The sequence below is a fragment of the Myotis davidii genome, unplaced genomic scaffold (assembly GCF_000327345.1).
Source record: "Myotis davidii unplaced genomic scaffold, ASM32734v1 scaffold88, whole genome shotgun sequence".
Lineage (NCBI taxonomy): Eukaryota > Metazoa > Chordata > Mammalia > Chiroptera > Vespertilionidae > Myotis > Myotis davidii.
Genome location: NW_006300377.1, coordinates 3,344,856 through 3,364,857, shown reverse-complemented (window position 1 = coordinate 3,364,857; position 20,002 = coordinate 3,344,856). Strand labels below are relative to the sequence as shown.

General features: G+C 34.9%; 1 protein-coding gene across 8 annotated transcripts in view; it reads left to right on the top strand.

Moving 5' to 3' along the window:
* The window catches only part of ZMYM4 (zinc finger, MYM-type 4), a 118,721-nt gene that overhangs the window by 52,215 nt on the left and 46,504 nt on the right, over window positions 1–20,002 (top strand). For 6 of the 8 annotated variants that reach the window (XR_001516145.1, XM_015572843.1, XM_015572841.1 and 3 more), the window contains 5 exons: window positions 3,877–4,398; window positions 5,981–6,042; window positions 6,375–6,545; window positions 14,131–14,215; window positions 14,453–14,708. Coding sequence is in view for 7 of the 8 variants with exons in the window: in XM_015572843.1 (XP_015428329.1) it covers window positions 3,957–4,398; window positions 5,981–6,042; window positions 6,375–6,545; window positions 14,131–14,215; window positions 14,453–14,708 (1,016 nt within the window). In the remaining variant the exon portion in view is untranslated. Of the gene's footprint in view, window positions 1–3,876; window positions 4,399–4,540; window positions 4,732–5,980; window positions 6,043–6,374; window positions 6,546–14,130; window positions 14,216–14,452; window positions 14,709–20,002 lie in introns of those variants that run through there. The other 2 variants (XM_015572845.1, XM_015572846.1) reach the window with 2 other exon arrangements.

Genomic DNA, 20,002 nt, shown 5'->3' with positions numbered 1-20,002 from the left:
AAGCACCTCTGAGAGAAAGCCGCCCTCGAGCTCTGCCCAATGCCAGACAGTCCACTTTCTCCCTGTATGAGTCTGGGTCCCCAGTGATTCGCCTGGAACTGGAGCTCAGAGCAGTTTGGAGCTTGAATCTCCCTCCTGATTGAAGAAGACACAGGTGTCCTCTGTTGCCAGCCCTTTCTGCGAGTGAGCCTCCATACCTCTGCACTTTACTTCCTCACCTCCTTTGAGTCTCAGTGTGCTTTTCTCTTTCCTTCTAGTTGTAGAATTTCCACTCAGCCAACCTTCCTGTGGTTCTGGATGATGTTCGTTTGTCTTTTAGTTGTATTTTTGAAGTGGTTGTAGGAGGTAGCAATTTCCAGTGTTTACCTATGCCGCCATCTTGATTTCTCTCTCTCATTGCATTATTAATTTGCATTACACTTATGAGCAAAGTTCAACCTTAGTGTTTCGTTTCCTGTGAAATATTTGTTTAAATCCTTTGCTTTTTAAAAAAGTACCTTTTTATTGATTTCAAAGAAAAGGAGAGGGAGAGTGAGATAGAAACATTACTGATGAGTATCATTGATCAGCTGTCTCCTCCATGCCCCCTACTGAGAATTGAACCTGCAACCTGGGTATGTGCCTTAACTGGGAAATTAAACCCTGACCTCCTGGTTCATACATCAGTGCTCAACTACTGAGCCACACTGGCTGTCCCAAATCCTTTGCTTTTATGTATTTGGTTGCTTGTATCTTTATTGAACTGTAAGTGTCTTTATACAGTAGGGAAATGACCTTTTTCCATATAAAGGGCAGTGAAATAATTTTTAATGAGTTTATCCTTAATCTTTTGGTTTAGTTTGTGTTTTCTTCTCTGGTCACATTTGATCTGTTACTATTTTATTAAATTTATTCTGGATTTTGTTTCATCATAAAGGCTTTTCTCCACTTTAAGACTTAAAAATAATTGTTCGAAAGTTTCCCAACCCTTTTAAGTTGTATGTCTAAACTTTAAATACAATCTGGCAATTATTTTGGTATGAGTTAGGGATTCAGTTTTTTCCAGGTGGTTACCCTTTTCTCCCAGTACCATAGTTTGAATTTAAATGTAGAAAATTTGAAAGTTGATTGCAATATTACTTTTTAGTATTTTCTTATTTGCTATGAAACTTAAATTGCTGACCATATGAAATACGTATCCTTTCCATTCATTAAACAGCTACTGTGCACATGCAATGTAGTCAGATATTAGGAATAAATTGTTGTATAGAGAAGGCTCTGACCCTGACCTTTAGTTGCTTATAGTCTGGTAGATTTATCACACTATCTATATCAGCCGTGGGCAAACTATGGCCCGCGGGCCGGATCCGGCCCTTATGAAATGAATAAAACTATTGAAAAAAAAAGACCGTACCCTTTTATGTAATAATGTTTACTTTGAATTTATATTAGTTCAAACAAACACTCCATCCATGCTTTTGTTCCGGCCCTCCGGTCCAGTTTAAGAACCTATTGTGGCCCTCGAGTCAAAACGTTTGCCCACCCCTGATCTATACTAATAAAGGGGTAATATGCTAATTAGACCCGTCATCCTTCCAGACAAAGCCATGGTGGCAGGGCTGAGGCAGAGGTGGTTAGGGCGGATCAGGCTGGCAGGGGAGAGCAGTTAGGGGCCTCTAGTAAGCATATATGTATGTTAACATCTTGCCTTTTTATTTATATTTTCTCCCTAACTTTCTATTATTATGAGAATTTAAAAATAAATAGAACATGGAAAGAATAGTACCATGAATATCTGTAACACTGTGCATGCTGTTATCCCCCACTCTTCTCTCTGTGACATACTGTGTGAAAATAAATTATACACATTCCTAAGATCTTAGCATCTGTTTGCATTTATTATTTCTTAGTTAAGTAAATTTGGTAATTATTTCCTCTGTCTGTTTGTCTAGTTTTGTGAAGAGGGGGGGTTATCATAGTCCTTATCATATAGTGGTTTTCTAATCAATACAGGTTGGGGCAAAATTTGGTTTATCGTTGTGTGTAACCAAAACATGGTTGGTTATTCTTGTATTAGTTATTAATTATTGTATTTTCTGTATGAACAACTGTAAACATAGTTTTGCTCCTCCCTGTGTGTGCTGAATGAATGAGTACTTTATGCCGTGGGTTGCTATTAAATGATTTCAGGATAAAGTATAATATGGAATGAGTTATGGTTTAAAAAGAGAATTCTGTTGTCTTTATGGAGGAGGGCAACTTGAAGGAAACTTTCATTTGGACTCTGTATCAGTTAGGACTTGATTATAAAGAGGAATTTATTCTGGATCATACCCAGGGAATGATTTGAAGAACCAACCACACTGAAGGTTTCATCTGGTCTTCAAATAAAAGCAAGGCTGTTGTTTGTATCTCTATTTTTAATGTTTGCTTCACTATATGTTTTTGTCAGTTCTAACTTGGCTGCTCATGGACCAATTAAATGTGTTTCGGGGTTAGGATTTGTAAGAATATGGTTGCTTCTTAGATACTTATGTGGATTGAGTTAGTACACTGTCAACAGGAAGAGATATAGGATGTTGGAATGGTGCCAAGTGGAGGAAATGGATTTGGAGAATTAGTCCAGGGAAGGGGAATTGGAGTATCTCTCTTTTCTATCTTGAGCAAACGGCTGGTTTGGTGATACTGTTAATCAAATGAAAGAAATACTAGAAGAATATACTTGGAATGGGAGCAGGATGAGTTTGGTTTTAGAGGTACTAAATTGGAGTCCTTAGAGAAGCTAGAATAATATAAATATCTGACTCTGGTCTAAGCTGAAGTGCTTAGGAAGTCTGCAAAGCCAAGGCTATGGTAGTGTAAAAAGTAGTCCAAGAGTATAAAATGAGAATATAACTGGAATGTTGGAGGAAAGCTGATATTGAGTGCATAGAGGAAGAGGTGTATAGACCAGTTTAAAAGGGAGGAAGAAATATAGAGTCAGAAAAACCAAAGGAATTTTATCCAGGAGGGATATGCCACATAAGGGGTATGCCACATAAATCCTAATGGATTTGACCATTAGGAGATCATTGATGATCTTAATGAGAGCATTTCCAATGCAAAATTGGGAACCAGATTGCTTTCATCCAGGCTCAAGGTGAAGTAGGAATAAACCACTGTAGACTTTTTCCTACAAGTTTGACTGTGAAATAAAGGTGAATGAAAGAGAAGAAATACAAAGCTGGAAACTTTTTGTTGTTGTTTTATTTTGGAATAAGAGAGACTTGAGCATATAGTTTAAAACGGTAAACACTTTTAAAATTTATTTTAGCTTGGATACACTTCATTTTTATTATTATAAACATTAACTGCTGTGTTTATTAGAATTAGTGCAGAGAAATTGGGACTCTGAGACCAGAGACCTGGGTTCTAATATCAGGTCCCCAGAATAATCACTATACTAATTATAATTATCACTTTTATACTCTGTTAGTAGGTCCTTTATACACACTACCATTAATCCCCACCATAAATTAATTTCCAACGTCAGTATTACATCTCTTTATAGATAGATAAACCTGAAAGTTTATTTTTCAAGATAATATAGATTTTCTGTGATCATGCTATGATTCCAACACAGGTTATGTCTGATTCTGAATTTGGCACATTTATCTAACTCACATTGCCTTTCTTCCTAACTAAAAATAGTTTTTCAAGATTAGGACCCTGTTTCCTTATCTGTCAAACAGGGATAGTCATATCTGTCACTCCTGTCTTAAAGTGTTAATGGAATACTGTGATATTACCTATATTTTGTTTGGAAAGAAAAAATATTTGATTAAATACCAGACAGACCTTATAAATGTGGTCAACTTTAGCATTATCGCTTGTCTAAACAGTATTTTACTTTTTAAGGTGGTGGTATCATGGATACAGAAATGTCTGAAGATATAGACCACAACTTAACTCCTACCCTTGACAGCATGCCGTATTGAATGCCGAATCAAACAGGATCTGAAAATTCATTGCTGGATGAAGATGATTATTTTTTGAACTCTGGGGATCTTGCAGGAATTCCAGTCGTTGGTAGTGACAATGAGGATGAACAGGATTTTAGTTCAAAAGACAATCTTGTTTCTTCAGTTCATACTGACGATAGCTTGGAAGTAGAGAGAAGAGTCACACAGCATGAATCAGACCATGAAAATGAAATACAGATTCAAAATAAATTTAAAAAAGACTTTCCTAAACAGTTTGATCAGGTTTCTGTCTTTAAATCAATACGGAAAGATTTTAGTCTAGTAAGAGAAAACAGCAAAGACACATTTTCTGGAAAGGAGAAAAATAGAGACCTAACTTATGAACATGAAAAACAGTTGGACAAATCCCATAAAGAGGTGGATTCAAGGTTGAAAAGCAGTTTTTTTGATAAAGCAGGTAATAATTGTTGGAATAGAGCCATAAGCCACAATCAGTAACAACATACTTATAATAATATAGGTTTTATTACTTCTGATGCTAAGTGAAGTATATGAACAGTTAAATTCATTGTAAGCTTGTCATTTTTTTTTATCCTTGTTCTTTGCAGAGTGACTGAATTTCTCCCCGTAACTTTTGGTAATGGTATAAATGGTTGAAAAATAGCTCTAAACCTCATTTCTCCCTCCCTTGGTTGCAATATTTTGATGAGAAGGCAAGATACTCGAATCACCTGTTCATTTTCTTTGGTTGAACATTGGAACCTGAAGTTGGATTTAACTTCTTTGTGCTGTAAGCACTAATTCAAACTGCTGTCCCACCAAATTAGGGAGGGTTTTTCTTTTTGATAACATTTCTATTTTATGTTTTAGAAGTTTCTTGAGGCTCTTCTTGAGCCTCTTTGCTCAGTGTATCCTGTACTTTAACTCTAGTTCCATTCTTGAGTACATCATATATTTTCCTCATGCATCCTTTTTCTATTACTGTTCTATTTGCCTGCATGCCATTTTCTCTCTTTGTATATATGTTTGTAAAAGTACTTTTTATTCACAATGCCTACCTCATAAACCTCTACTACTCTCTAGTCACCACTAACCTTCCTGTATCAAGAATGAATTGTTTTCTTATCTATATTTTCATAGCATTTTGTTCATGCTTCATTATTTATAGTCCTTCTCACACAGTATTATAGTTTTGTATTTATTTTTGCCTTACATACTAGTGTAGGTGTTTATGGAGGGTCAGATTGTATCTTATTCATCTTTGTATTCGTGGTTATAGTGAACATAATGTTTCAATAAATATTCAGAAAGAAAGGTATAATTTATCAACCTTAAATTTCTTCTGACAATGCTTGGAGAAATACGGTAGAAAGAACAAATCAGTATACATTTTCAGTATCCCCTGTAGTGATATTGAACATTATGAGGCTACTTATCCTCAAGTAACGTAATGTCTGGTAGTAGAAGGGACAAGACAAGTATTAGAAGTGTCAGTGACCAGTTGAATAGCATAGATTTAATTTATTGTTAAAGAAAGTGGTGGAAGAGTTTGTCATAAGGCAGGCAGTACATGAAGATTTTCAAATTATTGAAACAGGGTTTTGGATATTTCTAGAGATGATTTTTAACTTATTGGCCAGAAAAGGTTTTAAGGTTTTATAGAGGAGAGGTGAATTTTGACCTGAGCTGAGTCTAGAAGACTGTATAAAGATTAGGATAGATAAAGGGGACTTGGAATGATATAAGCAGAAATGGGGAATAACAAAAAAGTAATTTACAGAGCACAGCGAATAAAGTAACCACTATTTAGATTTGAGAAGGAAAAGTGTGAGATGAGGCTAAAAGTTAGATGGTGTGAGATTGTTTACTGTGAATGAAACTACCTTTTGGGTGTTCTTGGGGGACCCATCTCATGCTAATGAGCATCTTTGTTGGAAACGAGAGGTGATTATCAAATGATAGCTTTTTAGGTTACTTTTTATGTAAGATTTGTTATTCATATACATGTGTTTGTTTTTGTTTTGTTTTTCTTTCAATAGCTAATCAAGTTGAAGAAACATTACATACTCATTTACCACAAACCCCAGAAACAAACTTTAGGGTAAGTTTTCAGTGTGTATGTAGAATGCTGTAACTGTGGCAAGTGTCAAAGTTTTCTTTATGTTACTTTCTAAACTGTAACTATATGTAGTAGGTAGAGCGCTGATTTTTATTTTATTTGCTTTATTATTTTGGAAAGGACATCTTTGGAAATAAAGTCTCAGCTCTTAGATTATTTGTACTTGATATTTAGACATTTACTTTTAGGTGTAGGGATTCTAATGAATGTCCATAGAGTTCTTCATTTCTGATGAGTTTTTCTTTGGGTGTTGAACCTGAAGAGGAATAAATCTAAAACCTGAATATTTATTAATCCTTTATATTGTGTTTTAGGATTCCAGCTATCCATTTGCCAATAAAGAACCCATTGGTTCGGAACTGGGGAATTCCTTTGCATCAAATATTAGAATTAAAGAAGAACCTTTGGATGAGGAGTATGACAAAGCACTGGCACCACAGCAGGGACTGCTAGACAAAATTAAAGACGAACCTGACAATGCTCAAGTAAACATTTCACCTTTTTTTTCCCCCCTTCTTTTTGTTTTGCACATGAATTATTCATTTGAGAGCAGATGTTCTTGATTAAAAAGTGAAGTAGTTTGTTGACAGGGTGAGAGGAGACTCTTAATGAAAGTTGAGACAATTTGAATTATCTTGTGAGAATAATGCTAAGTAATCAACAGGAGTTATATGAAATATTTCCTGACTAGTAATTAGGCTTTTTAATCCCGTTTGTTCCTAAATACCACTGTACTCTGATTTTTACAGTTTCAGTGCAGAATTAGGGAAAGTGTGAGTCTTCAAGGATTAGAGATTGATATAGAAGATAGGGCTGAAGGTTTATGGTGGTTCATTAGTTTATGGTTTGATTGAGCTTATATGAATAAGTCTTTGCAGTTACTGCTAGTGGAGGACAGGCTATGTATAGATTTAAATGTTTTTCAGGAGGGGAGTAATAGACAGGCTATCTTTGGAAGGATTAATTGATTGAAGAACCAGGTCATTGGATCAGTGGATAGAAGGTAAAGAAGGGTAATAGGGGATACTAAATTTGAGAACTGAATAATAAAGGTAGGGATAGAGCTCTGCTATTTCAGTTTATCTCTGGAGGTAAAAGTCATAAGAGCTATCCTATAAGCCAGCGAAGTTATTCATCCAGTTAGTGACATTGCAGTGGTTAGGATGAAAGAAAGAAGTTATACCAGGCACTGTAATCATACTGGAATATGGGAAGGAGAACAAGGGATGAATACACAATAGTAGCAATTATTTGAGGGTTGTCTATGGTTTATACAGATCACATTAATTCAGAGGCTGAGAAAGCAAAGATAGTATGAATTAGCTCTTTCTCTGAAATGACAGTTAATCTGGAGGAAAGCTTGCTTTTCCAAATCTTCCTGTTATACTAGGGGGTTTGAGAACGTAAGACTTCTGTGTAAGAGATTTTTTCATTCAGGTGTCTTTGAGCAGGGTTTCTCAACCTCAGCACTGTGACATTTTGGGCCAGATAATTCTTTGTTGTGAGGGGCTGTCCTGTGCATTGTAGGATATTCAGCAGTATTTTTGGCCTACTAGATGGCTATAACAATGCTGCCCCCTGCCCAAGTGTTTCCAGATGTTACCAAACGTCTTCTGGGGGACAAAATTGTCTGTTATTGAGAACCACTGTTTTAGAGTAAGGAGATAGAAGAATAGACAATTTATAGATAATAGGTGATCGGTACAGTCAGATTGTTGCTCAGTTAAGCAAGAATTTTATGGTGTGTAGTGGAAGGTAGCTATATAGTGATGATAAAGCTGTAGGAGTTGGATGGGTATGGGTGTAGTGGCTACAAAGAAGATGGTAGAGAAGGAACATGAAAATATTTGAATAGAAGGTAGATTGTGAAAGGATATTTAACAAAAGCAGGCAAAATGGAGATCTTGGATATCTGAATTAGGGGTAAGGAAATGTCTTGACATCTAGGGAAAATTTATGTGGCAGTGTATGCCTCAGAAAACTACACCATGTATGTCTATAGGGCCTGTCTCTTTATCTCTTTACACATCCCAGTGTGGATATGGGAAATCCATAAGGAATCATGATGGTGGGTTACCAAAGGCATCCCATTCTTACTGTACATGATCCAGTGACACTTTTCTTGGACAAAAAGTCAGTTACAGCAAAAACCAAATACATTGAGGAGGAGGAGGAGTTATTGGTACTATTGTTCTGAAAATAATCAGAGGTTCTAGTGGCTGGAGAATTCCATAAGACAAAGAAACATCTACATTTTTATATTCTATTCAGATTGTAATGATGTGTTATAAAATGCTGAAGGTGAAGTTTCATCATGATTACGGGGAAGAACTTCCTCAAAGGCTCACCACCTGTTTGTGGACTCTTGTGAGAACCAAGAAGAAATGTGGGATGTGTGTAGGTCCTAGGCATAAGGTCCTGAAGCATTCTTTACCCTGACCCTTCAATAAGGTATCCCAGTATGTGAGTGGGTAAAACTTCTTTTCTCTAAGAAGTTGTACCAATCCTGTAGAAGCAGATCTTTGATAATTCTTCCAGAAATCCCTCAGGGGACCTCATGTTAAACTGGTTCTTCCTTTTCTTTTTCCTCCCCTTTTCTTTCCTTCTACTTTCCCTATGTTCCCTCACCTCTGTTTTCCTCCCTCCTCTCCCTTCTTCATTGTTCTGTTCTTTCAGGTCTTTCTTTCCCGCAACCATTAGAAACCTGTATTTCTTGCTGTTCACTACTGCTAATGCTTTATCACTTAAAAAACAACAACTTTATTGTTGAAAGTATTACAGATATCCCCTTTTTTCTTCTTCTGTTGACCCCCTCAACTCCACTTCTGCTCCCTCTCCAGGCCTTTCCTGCACTATTATTTGTCCTTGGGCTATGCATATATGCATATAAGTTCTTTTATTAACACTCCCTTTCCCTTCTGAAATACATCAGTCTGTTGCATATTTCAATATCTCTGGATCTATTTTGTTCATCAGTTTATTTTTATTAGATTCCACATATAAGTGAGATCATATTATACTTGTCTTTTTCTGACTGGCTTATTTCGCTTAGCATAATACTCTCCAGGTCTCTCCATCCTGTCTCAAAGGGTAAGAGATCCTTTTTATATAGCTGCATAGTATTCCCTTGTGTAAATGTACCACAGTTTTTAAACCCATCAATCTACTGATGGGCCCTTGGGCTGTTTCCAGATCTTAGCTATTGCAAATAAGGCTGTGATGAACATAGGGGTGCAGGGTGCATATATTCTTTGATTGGTGTTTCAGGCTTCTTAGACTATATTACTAGAAGTGGGATCAGCTTTATCACTCTTACTCATTTCCCATAGACTGGAAAAGAGAGTTCAAATGTATTATTATAACTATTAATCTGAGGTTCATAAAATGCTGGTAGATTTTATTTTTGACCATTAATTCCTAGTAGTAGCTTTTCTCATGATTTAATAAGATCATAGCTTTAGCTCATGGCACCTTGTCAAAACCTCCCTTGGCTTTTCTCTTGGCTTAACTTGTAGTTTTGCTTTCAGCTCACTCTATAATTTTCCTTGTATGATTCATTTGGTTTTAACTTCTTTCCCATATAAATCACTAAAGTGCTAAAATGTGTTCTTATAAATTTCACTGCTTCTACTTATTTGCTCTTGATTATTTTTTCTTTTACAATTTTCTGGATTTGTCCATTATCATTCTGTTTGTTACTGGTATAACATCATTTGGCCTCCCAGTTTCATTTCCATAAATCCCATCGCATGTCACATTTCTTCATTCAAATCTCATTGCATGTCGCTATAGTATTTTCTGTGGTATTTTTACAGTTACAAGATATTTTTATGTGTGCTGTGTTGTTTCATCTTATTTCATAAGGCCAGAGTAGATGATACTAACTCTATTTGTAAATAAGGAAACAGGTTCTAGAGGATAAGTTAATTATACAAGGAGCCAATCTAGTACCACAATCAAGTTCTTACTTTTATTAGTCTACCAATCTTTTGGTAAATAAAAGTTGTTTAATTAAAAAAGAAAACCTACAGAAGGTTTTAAAATAGAAACTTTAAAGAGTCAGAGAACTCCATTTTTTTTATACGTTCTAAAAGTTGGAAATTCAGTAAATGTTACATCAAAATCATTTTTTTACCTTTTTGCACATAATAAAAGGAGAGCTAATCTATAATCTTTCATTGAAATAAATGAATTAGAATGAGAAGGCAAATTATTTGTCACAATAGTGAGTGACATAGTCTTGGAAGTCAGAATTCAGTAATTAAATGTTGGGGCCTTTTTTAAGTCATATCAAGTTAACTTGCTATAGGAGGAAGTGGGTTCTTTATTTCTAAAATACTTTCTTGGGATAGTGATATGTATCTTCCTTTTTGGTAAACAAAGGGAAGTTAAAGGTATTGGTAAAGGATCTTTTTTTGTGTTTTGTTTTGAACCTGTTTTTCTGCTCTGAAAGCTTTTGGGTCATCAGATTTTCACTTCTGAAGTTATTAGTCATTGGTTTGTTATTAAATTTGTAAATTTAGTTATTATAGTGGGAATCTTAAAATAACATGATTCTGCCTTGAAGCCATTGTGAGGTGAAGAAACAGAGTACTTAAGATATATACTTATTTTATTGTATTACATGAGTAATGTATATTTGAGGCTTACAGAATGTATCAGAAATTTGGAATAATTGTTACTGACAGCTGATGGGAGACCATTAAAATATGCCAATAAATATTGATTTTTATCTGGAGTTTTCTGAGATAAAAGAAGTTGTTTTTACTTAAAATTTACATTGTGGTATATAACATTGGAATGTTAAGATTGGTCAATGTTAGAAAATCTTTTAATATATAACTTTACTAACAGGTCAAGTAAGACTATCTAGGTAGATATATAGATGCCAGAAGACATCTCATGTAATTCACTATGCATTTCTTGTAATACTCTCTTGATCATGGTAAGGAAATACCTACTTCAGATCAATAACAGTCATTGAATTTAAAACTAAAGTGATGGAAACTTGTTAATTACTAAAAGACCACAAATTACTGATTCATCATTGTTATTTAACTCTTGTTGGATTTCGCCCCAATATAGTATGTTAAAGAAACTAGAAATAATGGAAAAGGGGAGACAGAATTATCGTCATTTGCTGGTAAGGATCTTTATTAGAAAATTAGTAGAACTCGTGAAAGTTTAATGGACTAGCTAGTTGAATATTAAATAAAAGATAGCAATATTCTATAAATCATATTTTCTCAGTTAGATAATATGATAAGAAGATATACTATTTTCTATAGCAAAGCAACTAAAATGTCCTATGTTAGATGAAACTTGAATAAATGGTGAGACTTTTTTTTTAAAAAAGTAAGATATCAGTTATTTCTAATTAAGGTATAGGTTTGATATAATTCTGATGAAAATATCAATATGTTCTGATGTTTTGAAGGAGTAAACAGGCATCCACATACCACGTTACATATATGTTCTAAAGATAGATAGATAGTGACAAACCCTAATAATTGGTTAAACATTCCGCAATTATTTTCATTAGAATAGTGTGATTTTATAAGGTTAGTGAGGCTAATAATGATACAGAATGGATTGCCACAAAAAAGATACTATATTTAAAGGAATTAGACATATTAATGATGAATGGAAGGAATTCACCAGCTATTCAGAGAAAGAAAAAGAATAATGCCTATCTATAATAATGAGTGGATATGCCAATTAGACCAGACATCCTTCCAGACAAAGCCGGACCTGGGAGGGAAGCCTGGGTCCCGGGTGCCAGAAGGAAGCCAGTGCCAGCAGCCATTGTACTCTTGCACAATTTTCGTGCATCGGGCCTCTAGTTATACATAAAAATAAATACCAGGTGGATTTAAAGTAGGGGCTGGTAAAATTATCAGTGATGGGCTAACCCAGCTTATCCTCTGTGTTTCTGTCTTGTTTTGCTTTTTTTCCTTGCATACATTTTTTTGTAAATGAAGTTTTATTGGAGTATTGCCACATTCATTTATTTTCATATGGTTTCTAGATGCTTTTGCTGTACTATGGCAAAGTTGAGTGGTTCTGATAGTATGGCTTGCAAAGTTAAAAATACTTAATATCTGACCCTTTGCAGATAAAGTTTGTGGACATCTGGATTAAAGAACTGTATTATAGACAATGAAACCACATTCTTAGAGTTTGTTGCAGAAGTAGAACTTTGTAAGAAATAGAAGGAATCACAAAGGTAAAAAGTGTCAGCATTTTGGCATAAAAATGGAAACTTCAGTACATAAAATTTCATCTCAAAGTACATAATGAGAAAATGTTGATACCAGATGTTACAGAGGGCTAATACTATTACAGTATACTTTTTTATAAATAGATATTAGAAAAGAATTGCAAATTGAAACACCAATGGGGAAAAGACTTTTAAATGGCTTTTTTCACAAATTACTAGAACAAATATAATTAAGTGATACTTGTTTGTTTTTTAAACAATATCATTGCGTGTCAGGAACTTTTACTATGTATTTGTTTACTTAGTAATTCCACTATAAGGATCATTTCTTTTAGGAGTTAATCCTAAAAATGAGAATTTGAGTATTCACAAAGAAGTTCTTCATGAAATGTGTGAAAAATGGAATGACACTGGGTTGGGGTTATGTAACTCTATGTCATGCTGGACCATGAAAACGGAGCCTCAGTCCAAAGGAAAAATCAGTAATACTGATCTTGTTCTTATTTATTTCAAGTTTTGATACTATATTAGTCATGGATTTTGCATTTTTTATTTTAAAAAGTATTGCATTAACATAATTTTTTATCTTGATTATTGATATTTTCGGTGCTTTAATTTTATGCCTGAGGCAAGTGTCTCTCTCACTTCAATCCAATCTCTTTCCTGTATAATCTGTTACATCTGTTAAAATATATCAGTATTTCTCAAACTTGAGGAGTAATATACAGATACCCCTCACCACAAAGAAAGGGAGTATTGTTGGAGTTACCTGAGAATTCCAAGAATAAGAAGTCTTGCGGGATTTTTGCAAGTCCAGTGTGATAAACAATGAATTAATCTACCACTTTGCAGTTTCTCAATGCAATAATATAATAAAAGTAAACAATAGCAATGAAAACTGGTAGTATAACTCAGTTATATGTGGTTATTTATGACTTTAAGTATGTTTACATTCACTAAAAATGTCATTGAAATAAAAACACAGTTTTAAAAAATTATTTTAGAATTCTCAGACTCCCCATATTATATCTATAGACCTCAAGGACTCTTGGACTCCAAATTAAAAAACACTGATGCTTAACCACTTAGACGTGGAGTAATATTTAATATGCAAATGTTCAGTTGATTCAAGTGATCAAAAAAATCATTTTATGAGAATGGTGTATTTAGTATAATCGCAAAGAAATAAAACCTCTGAATGCAGGAGGGGAAAGAAGACTAGAAAAAAATATACCTAAAGAATAACAGTGATTGTTTTGAGGTGATATAAATATGATTAGAATGTTTTTTTTCTTTTTTAAAAAAATATATTTTATTGATTTTTTACAAAGAGGAAGGGAGAGAGAGTTAGAAACATGTATCAGCTGCCTCCTGCACATCTACTGGGGATGTGCCACAACCAAGGTACATGCCCTTTATCAGAATCGAACCTGGGACCTTTCAGTCTCCAGGCCGACGCTCTATCTACTGAGCCAAACCGGTTTCGGCTAGAATGTTTTTCTTATTCCTATATGTCTAAATTTTGTATAGTGGGTGTGTATTACTTTTATAATAGGTAAACAGCAACTTAAAATACTGTAATATTAAAATTTTAAAAAATGATTTGTAATTATCTGGTAGTACATACCATAAGCTAATTAGGTAACTGCTTTCATATTTGGCTTTTTATTCTCTCAGCATATACAAATTTACTCCCTTATTGTAAATATATGTTGCTGCTGTGTTGTTGTTTTTTTTATTAATGTGTAAATAAACATTTTCCACCCCTATATAGCTATTGTAAAATGTCTTCAATGTTTGTATTTATTCTTTCCTCTATGTATTCATTTCATTTTGTTTTGTTTTTAAAGGAGTTTAATCATGGCCAACAGCAAAAAACTCAAGAGGGGGAACTGAAAATTAGTGCTGTGTTTTCAGTCAGTGGCAGTCCTCTTGGTAAGATACAGAACTGAATGATTATATTTATTTATTCTGACCAATATGAGTGAGAAGTATCTACTTGTATTAGTAAACTAAGCAGTTCTCTCTGCCCAGTTAGAATGGCTTTAACTGCGTATTGCTTAATTAGTATTGAGTTTCAAGACCAGTTCTAGAAGAGAAAGGAAGATTCATACTTAAAATTCATGGTCAAAGTAAAACATTTTCTTTCAAAAAAAAATTTTTTTTTTAAAGCTCCACAGTTGACTACTGGCTTCCAGCCTCCTCTGGCGTCATCGGGCATGAATAAAATGCTACCTTCAGTTCCAGCCACAGCTATTCGAGTTTCCTGTTCTGGTTGTAAAAAAGTTCTACAGAAGGGGCAAACTGCTTATCAGAGGAAAGGGTCTACGCAGCTTTTCTGTTCTACACTGTGCCTCACTGGATATACAGTTCCACCCGCCCGCCCACCACCTCCTCCCACCAAGAAAACTTGTTCAAGTTGCTCTAAGTATAGCAGAATTCTAAATTATCTTCTTTGTTTTCTTTCTTTTAAGATACTTTGTTCTTATCCGTGTATTGTTTAATTTTCTACATTTCCATGGTTTTTGAGAAATATCACATTATTTAGTACCAACAGATAAGTTGTTGTTTTTCTTTTTTCTGGATGGCAGGTGCTCAGCTTTCTTTTAAACTTCAAGTTCATGGTCAAAGTAAAACTTTAAATAATGCACCTTTTCTATATTAGAGATGTTTTTGAAACCAATCTTTTCATCCTTGTTAGTTGAGATACTTTATGAAACAAAAATTATACCATTTTAGGGGTATTATATGGCCAAAAATATTTTGGTTTGCAACTGTAGGCAATAGATACTTAAATCCAACGAATATTTGAAGTTATATTTCCTACTATATAATTAGAATTCATTTAATACTTTCTTCTTTACATGGATTCAAATATGCATATATACACACACACACACACAGTGTTTAACAACAAAAAAGTGTGTGTGCCCTTAGACCTTATAAGGACATCCTGATATATTTGAATAATATGTACTAATTTTGTAAGGCGATTGATAGAAATTTTAAATATGTCAGAAAAAGATGAATGATGCCTTGTTCTAATAATAGAATCACGTTGGCTTCTATTATTAACCTATGCAAACCATGCTTTAGTAGTTTAGATATTTGTGTTAAAGTTCCTCATGTGGATGCAGCTCTTTCTCTGTGGAAAAAGACGCTCCCTCTTGTGGTTCAGTTGGAAAAAGGCATATAGACAAAAAAAGAAGTTTGAATATGGTTAGATATTTTTCTGGAAGTTAGTCATAAGCACATCTCTTTATGTTTAAAGTTTAATTACCAGAGATAGATTTCCTTCTTTATACTGTTTGAATTGTGAAACGTGCTTTTAGAATTGAGTACTTAATATACCACATGGCTAATGTCTATATTCTGGTATATTAATCATCAGATTCAAAGATTAAATCAACTTAATGTTATAATTTTTGTAGTTTCTTATTTTGCAATGAAATAATTTTACAAAACTTTCTATTATGTTTCTTGATTCGTACTTTGGGGATCAGCACTTTTTAAAATTTCAATAATATTTCTCTTTTCTAATAATCATAGATACTTCTTTAAAAGAATGAGTGGGTTTCAAAATGACCATAGAAAACTCAAATAAGTTTTAAATATTTTTTTTATTGATTTCAGAGAGGAAGAGAGGGATAGAGATATAGAAACATCAATGATGAGAGAGAATCGTTTTTTGGCTGCCTCCTGCATGATTCCTAACTGGGGATGGAACCTGCAACCCAGGCATATGCCCTGACCGTGAATCGAACCATGACCTCCTGGTTTGTAGGTCGACACTCAGCCACTGAGCCAAACCATCTGGGCTCAGATGAATTTTAAAATGTATACCCTCTTTCTGTGCTTTCTAATTCTTGTCTACGTACAAGGTAGGTGAAAAGTAGGTTTACAGTAGTTCTTTTGGATAATAATACAATAATTAAGAAATAATTATACAAGAATAAACTGTGCTTCTCATCACGACTGTAAACCTACCTTTGCCCACCTTGTATGTTATGATTTTCATCTAAATTTATTATATTCATTTAGTTTGTGGTGTTTGCCTAGTGTTATCTGGTGATAGGTCATTTTTACCAACATGTCATATCTTATCTATCTTGATCTTATGTGATGTAATTATTCTTTAAGATTGCATTATACACACACACGCGCGCACACACACACACACACATACACTTATTGATTCAGAGAGGGAGAAGGAGAGAGAGATAGAAACATTAATGATGAAAGAGAATCATTGATTGGCTGCCTCCTGCACGCCCCCTACTGGGGATTGAGCCCACAATCCGGGCAAGTCCCCTTGACTGGAATAGAACCTGGGACCCTTCAGTCCACAGGCTGACGCTCTATCCACTGAGCCAAACCAGCTAGGGCTAACATTACATTTTTTATTGCTGTTTAGTCTTATCCATACATTTTCTCTTTTTTTTCAACCTGGCATTCATTGACTTTTTTTTTCTTTAAATCATCACCTAAGGATATGTTTATTGATTTTTAAAGAGAGGAGGAAAAGTGGGAGAGAGCGAGGGAAGGAGGGATGGAGGGGGGAAAGGAGGGAGAGAGAGAGAGAAGGAGAGAAAAAGAGAGAAAGAAAGAAAAAGAGAATCATCGATGTGGGAGAGAAAACATCTTTTGGTTGCTGCCTGGACACACCTTGACCTGGGATCAAACCTGCAACCTAGGCATGTGCCCTGATTTGGAATTGAGTCCAGCACCTTTTGGTGTCCAGGATGATGCCCAAACCAGTTGAGCCACCTGACCAGGGCTCATTCCTTGACTCTTAATTGTTCTACCGACTTCATTCACTTACTCTGTTTGGCTTTTTATTTATTTATCCCTTGTTCTTTTTCATTTGCCTCTTTCAGGTTTTCTTACCTACTTATCACCTCAGCCCTTTCTTCTTCATTTTCTTTCTTACTTTTCCCCCTCCTCATTTTACAGAATACCCCTGTCTAAGGCTCAGTCCCCAGCCCCTGATCAGTCTTGGTTTTCTTTGTATATAATTTTCATTCCTGAACTACTACTTTTTCATCTCCTTTTCACCACTTTACCTTTTCCCCCTGTTATTAACACAGTCATTATAACAGTCTGGGATAATCTGGCTATCCGATTATCAAATTATTGAATTGGATTGTACCTTAAAAGGAAATTATATTCAAAGAAATTTAAAGATTTGTTCAGTGGTACATAACTGGTTAATTTTGGCACATGCACTATCCTCCCTTTCTCCAATAATCAATATAGTTAAACAAGTTTAATTTGTAAGTCAATCCCTATAAGAAGGATTTCAATTTAGTTTGAATAGGTGGAGCTAGAAAAGATTTTCTTTCTGATAGTTACTGCTGCTTTTATAGCAGCAGTATTTAGGTTGAAAGAAACTCATTAGTTTGGGACTAACAGTTTTATTTTTCTTAATCTTTTATTTATCATTACAGGCCCGGTGCATAAAATTCAAATTCGTGTGTGTGTGTGTGTGTGTGCGCGCGTGTGTGTGTCTGTCTGCCTGTCCCTCAGCCCACCTGCACCCTCTCTAATCTGGGACATCCCTCTCACAATCCAGGACTGCTTGCTCCCAACCGGTCGCCTGCCTGCCTGACTGATGCAACCTGATTGCCCCTAACTGCCCTCTCCTGCAGGCCTCGGTTTCCCCCCAGCTGTCTTCCTTGCAGGCCTGGTTGCCCCCAACTGCCTTCCCTTGCAGGCCGTGCCCCTCCCAACTGCCCTCCCCTGCTGTCCGATCGCCCACAACTGCCTTCCCCTGCAGGTCATCTTGTGGTGGCCATTTTTGACCACATGGGGGTGGCCATCTTGTGTGTTGGAGTGATGGTCAATTTGCATATCACCTCTTTATTGTATAGGATATCTTTTAGTATCTTGGATTTAACTAAAACAATATATTTTGGCTAATCATCATTTAATTTTTAGTTTCCTTAGTCATAGGTACCTAATGATTTGTTTTTTAAAAAGTGTATTTCTGCCCAGCCAGTGTGCTCAGTGATTGAGTGTCCACCCATGAACCAAGAGGTCATAGGCTCAGTTCCCAGTCAGGGCACATGCCTGGGGATTTGGGACTTGATCCCCGTAGGGGGCATGAAGGAGGCCACTGATAGATGTTTCTCTCTCATTGATGTCTCTATCGCCCCATTCTTCTCCCTTCCTCTGTCTTTCTAAAATCAGCAAATACTTCTTAAAATATATATATATATAATGTATGTATTTCAAATCCTACACAAAGAGGTAATTTTTAGTATAATTTTGTTAGTACTATTAGAAAAATTAGATTTCTTTATATAGTAGCACTCAAGGAAATAACTGTTTCAGGATTCTCTGTACCATTTCTGAATTTTTACTATCTGAATGAGATTGCTTCTTATTCTGGAATAACATGTACTCAGCTACAATAAGATATAATGTAATTGGACACTAAGCATACTTGAGAGCAGTGAGAAATACCTACATTTTTGTTATGTTTTATACTTCCATTACCTTCATTCATACTGTTTCCCAATTCTTTATCTCCTTAACTTTTAGAAAATTCTTATTAAGGTCTAGTTCAAATGTCATCTTCTTTTGGGTAGCCTTTCATGTCACATAGTGTCTGAAATAATTGTTCCTCATTTCTGTTTCTACATAGCACTTTATATGTATCTTTTTCAAAAGTATTACATTACTCTTTTATATTTTAAGGATGCTTCTTTTATGCTATTTGATATATCATTTGTCTGTTTGTCCCAATATACTAGGAGCTCCTTGAGTGCATGCTTGCACTGTATCTTGACATAGGAGTTAGCTAATGCCTGGCTCAATACAACTGCTCAATAAATACCCTTGTAAATGAAATACAGTAAAACTTAATTAAAAATGCAACAACTATAAAGGCAAAAAAAATGCAGAGTAGTCTGGAGCTATTAACTATAGAATATGAGGTATGAAGTTGTGTATTGCAGTGTAGTGTGGTATCAGGTGTTCTTTATCATGATTCTCATGTTTAGTGTTATCTTGTATTGACGCAGAGATATTTGTAATCTTTTCTAAAAAGTACTTTATTAGTATAACCTATTAAAGATGCAGGAATTAATAGAACACAGCTTATTCACTATTATGTGGGTGTGTACTCATAGGAAAGAGATACTCTTTAGAAAATTTATCAAGGTATTTTAAAAAATTTATTTTTTGCCCTGGCTGGTGTTGCTCAGTTCGTTGGGATCATCTGGTGTACCAAAGGGTTGCTGATTTGATTCCCAGTCAGGGCACATGCTTGGGTTATGGGCTCGATCACTTGTGGGGGGCATGCAGGAGGCAGCCAATGGATGTGTTGCTCTCACATGCATGTTTCTCTCTCCCTCTCCTTTCTCTCTCTTTAAAAAAATCAATGAACAACCATTCTTTTATAAAAAAAATGGTTTTTAAAATGCTTTACACTTAAACTAGTATATAGGAAGACTGGTTTGTGGGGGATGGGTGGAGTGGTAGATGCTTCAGATAGAGGAACAGATAGAGGAACCTTAATCCCTAGGATTTTTATCTCTATTCCCTTTGTAAGTGATGCCTACAAATTAAATTATTTAGATATAGAAATGGTTCAATACTATATAATCATGCTAGAATATACATTGTAGGTTGAAAGATGTCCTTACTTTTAAAAGATAGTTCTTTACAAAAATTTTAAGTATTAATGTTTTTAAAGAATATTTTGAAAATATAGAAGAG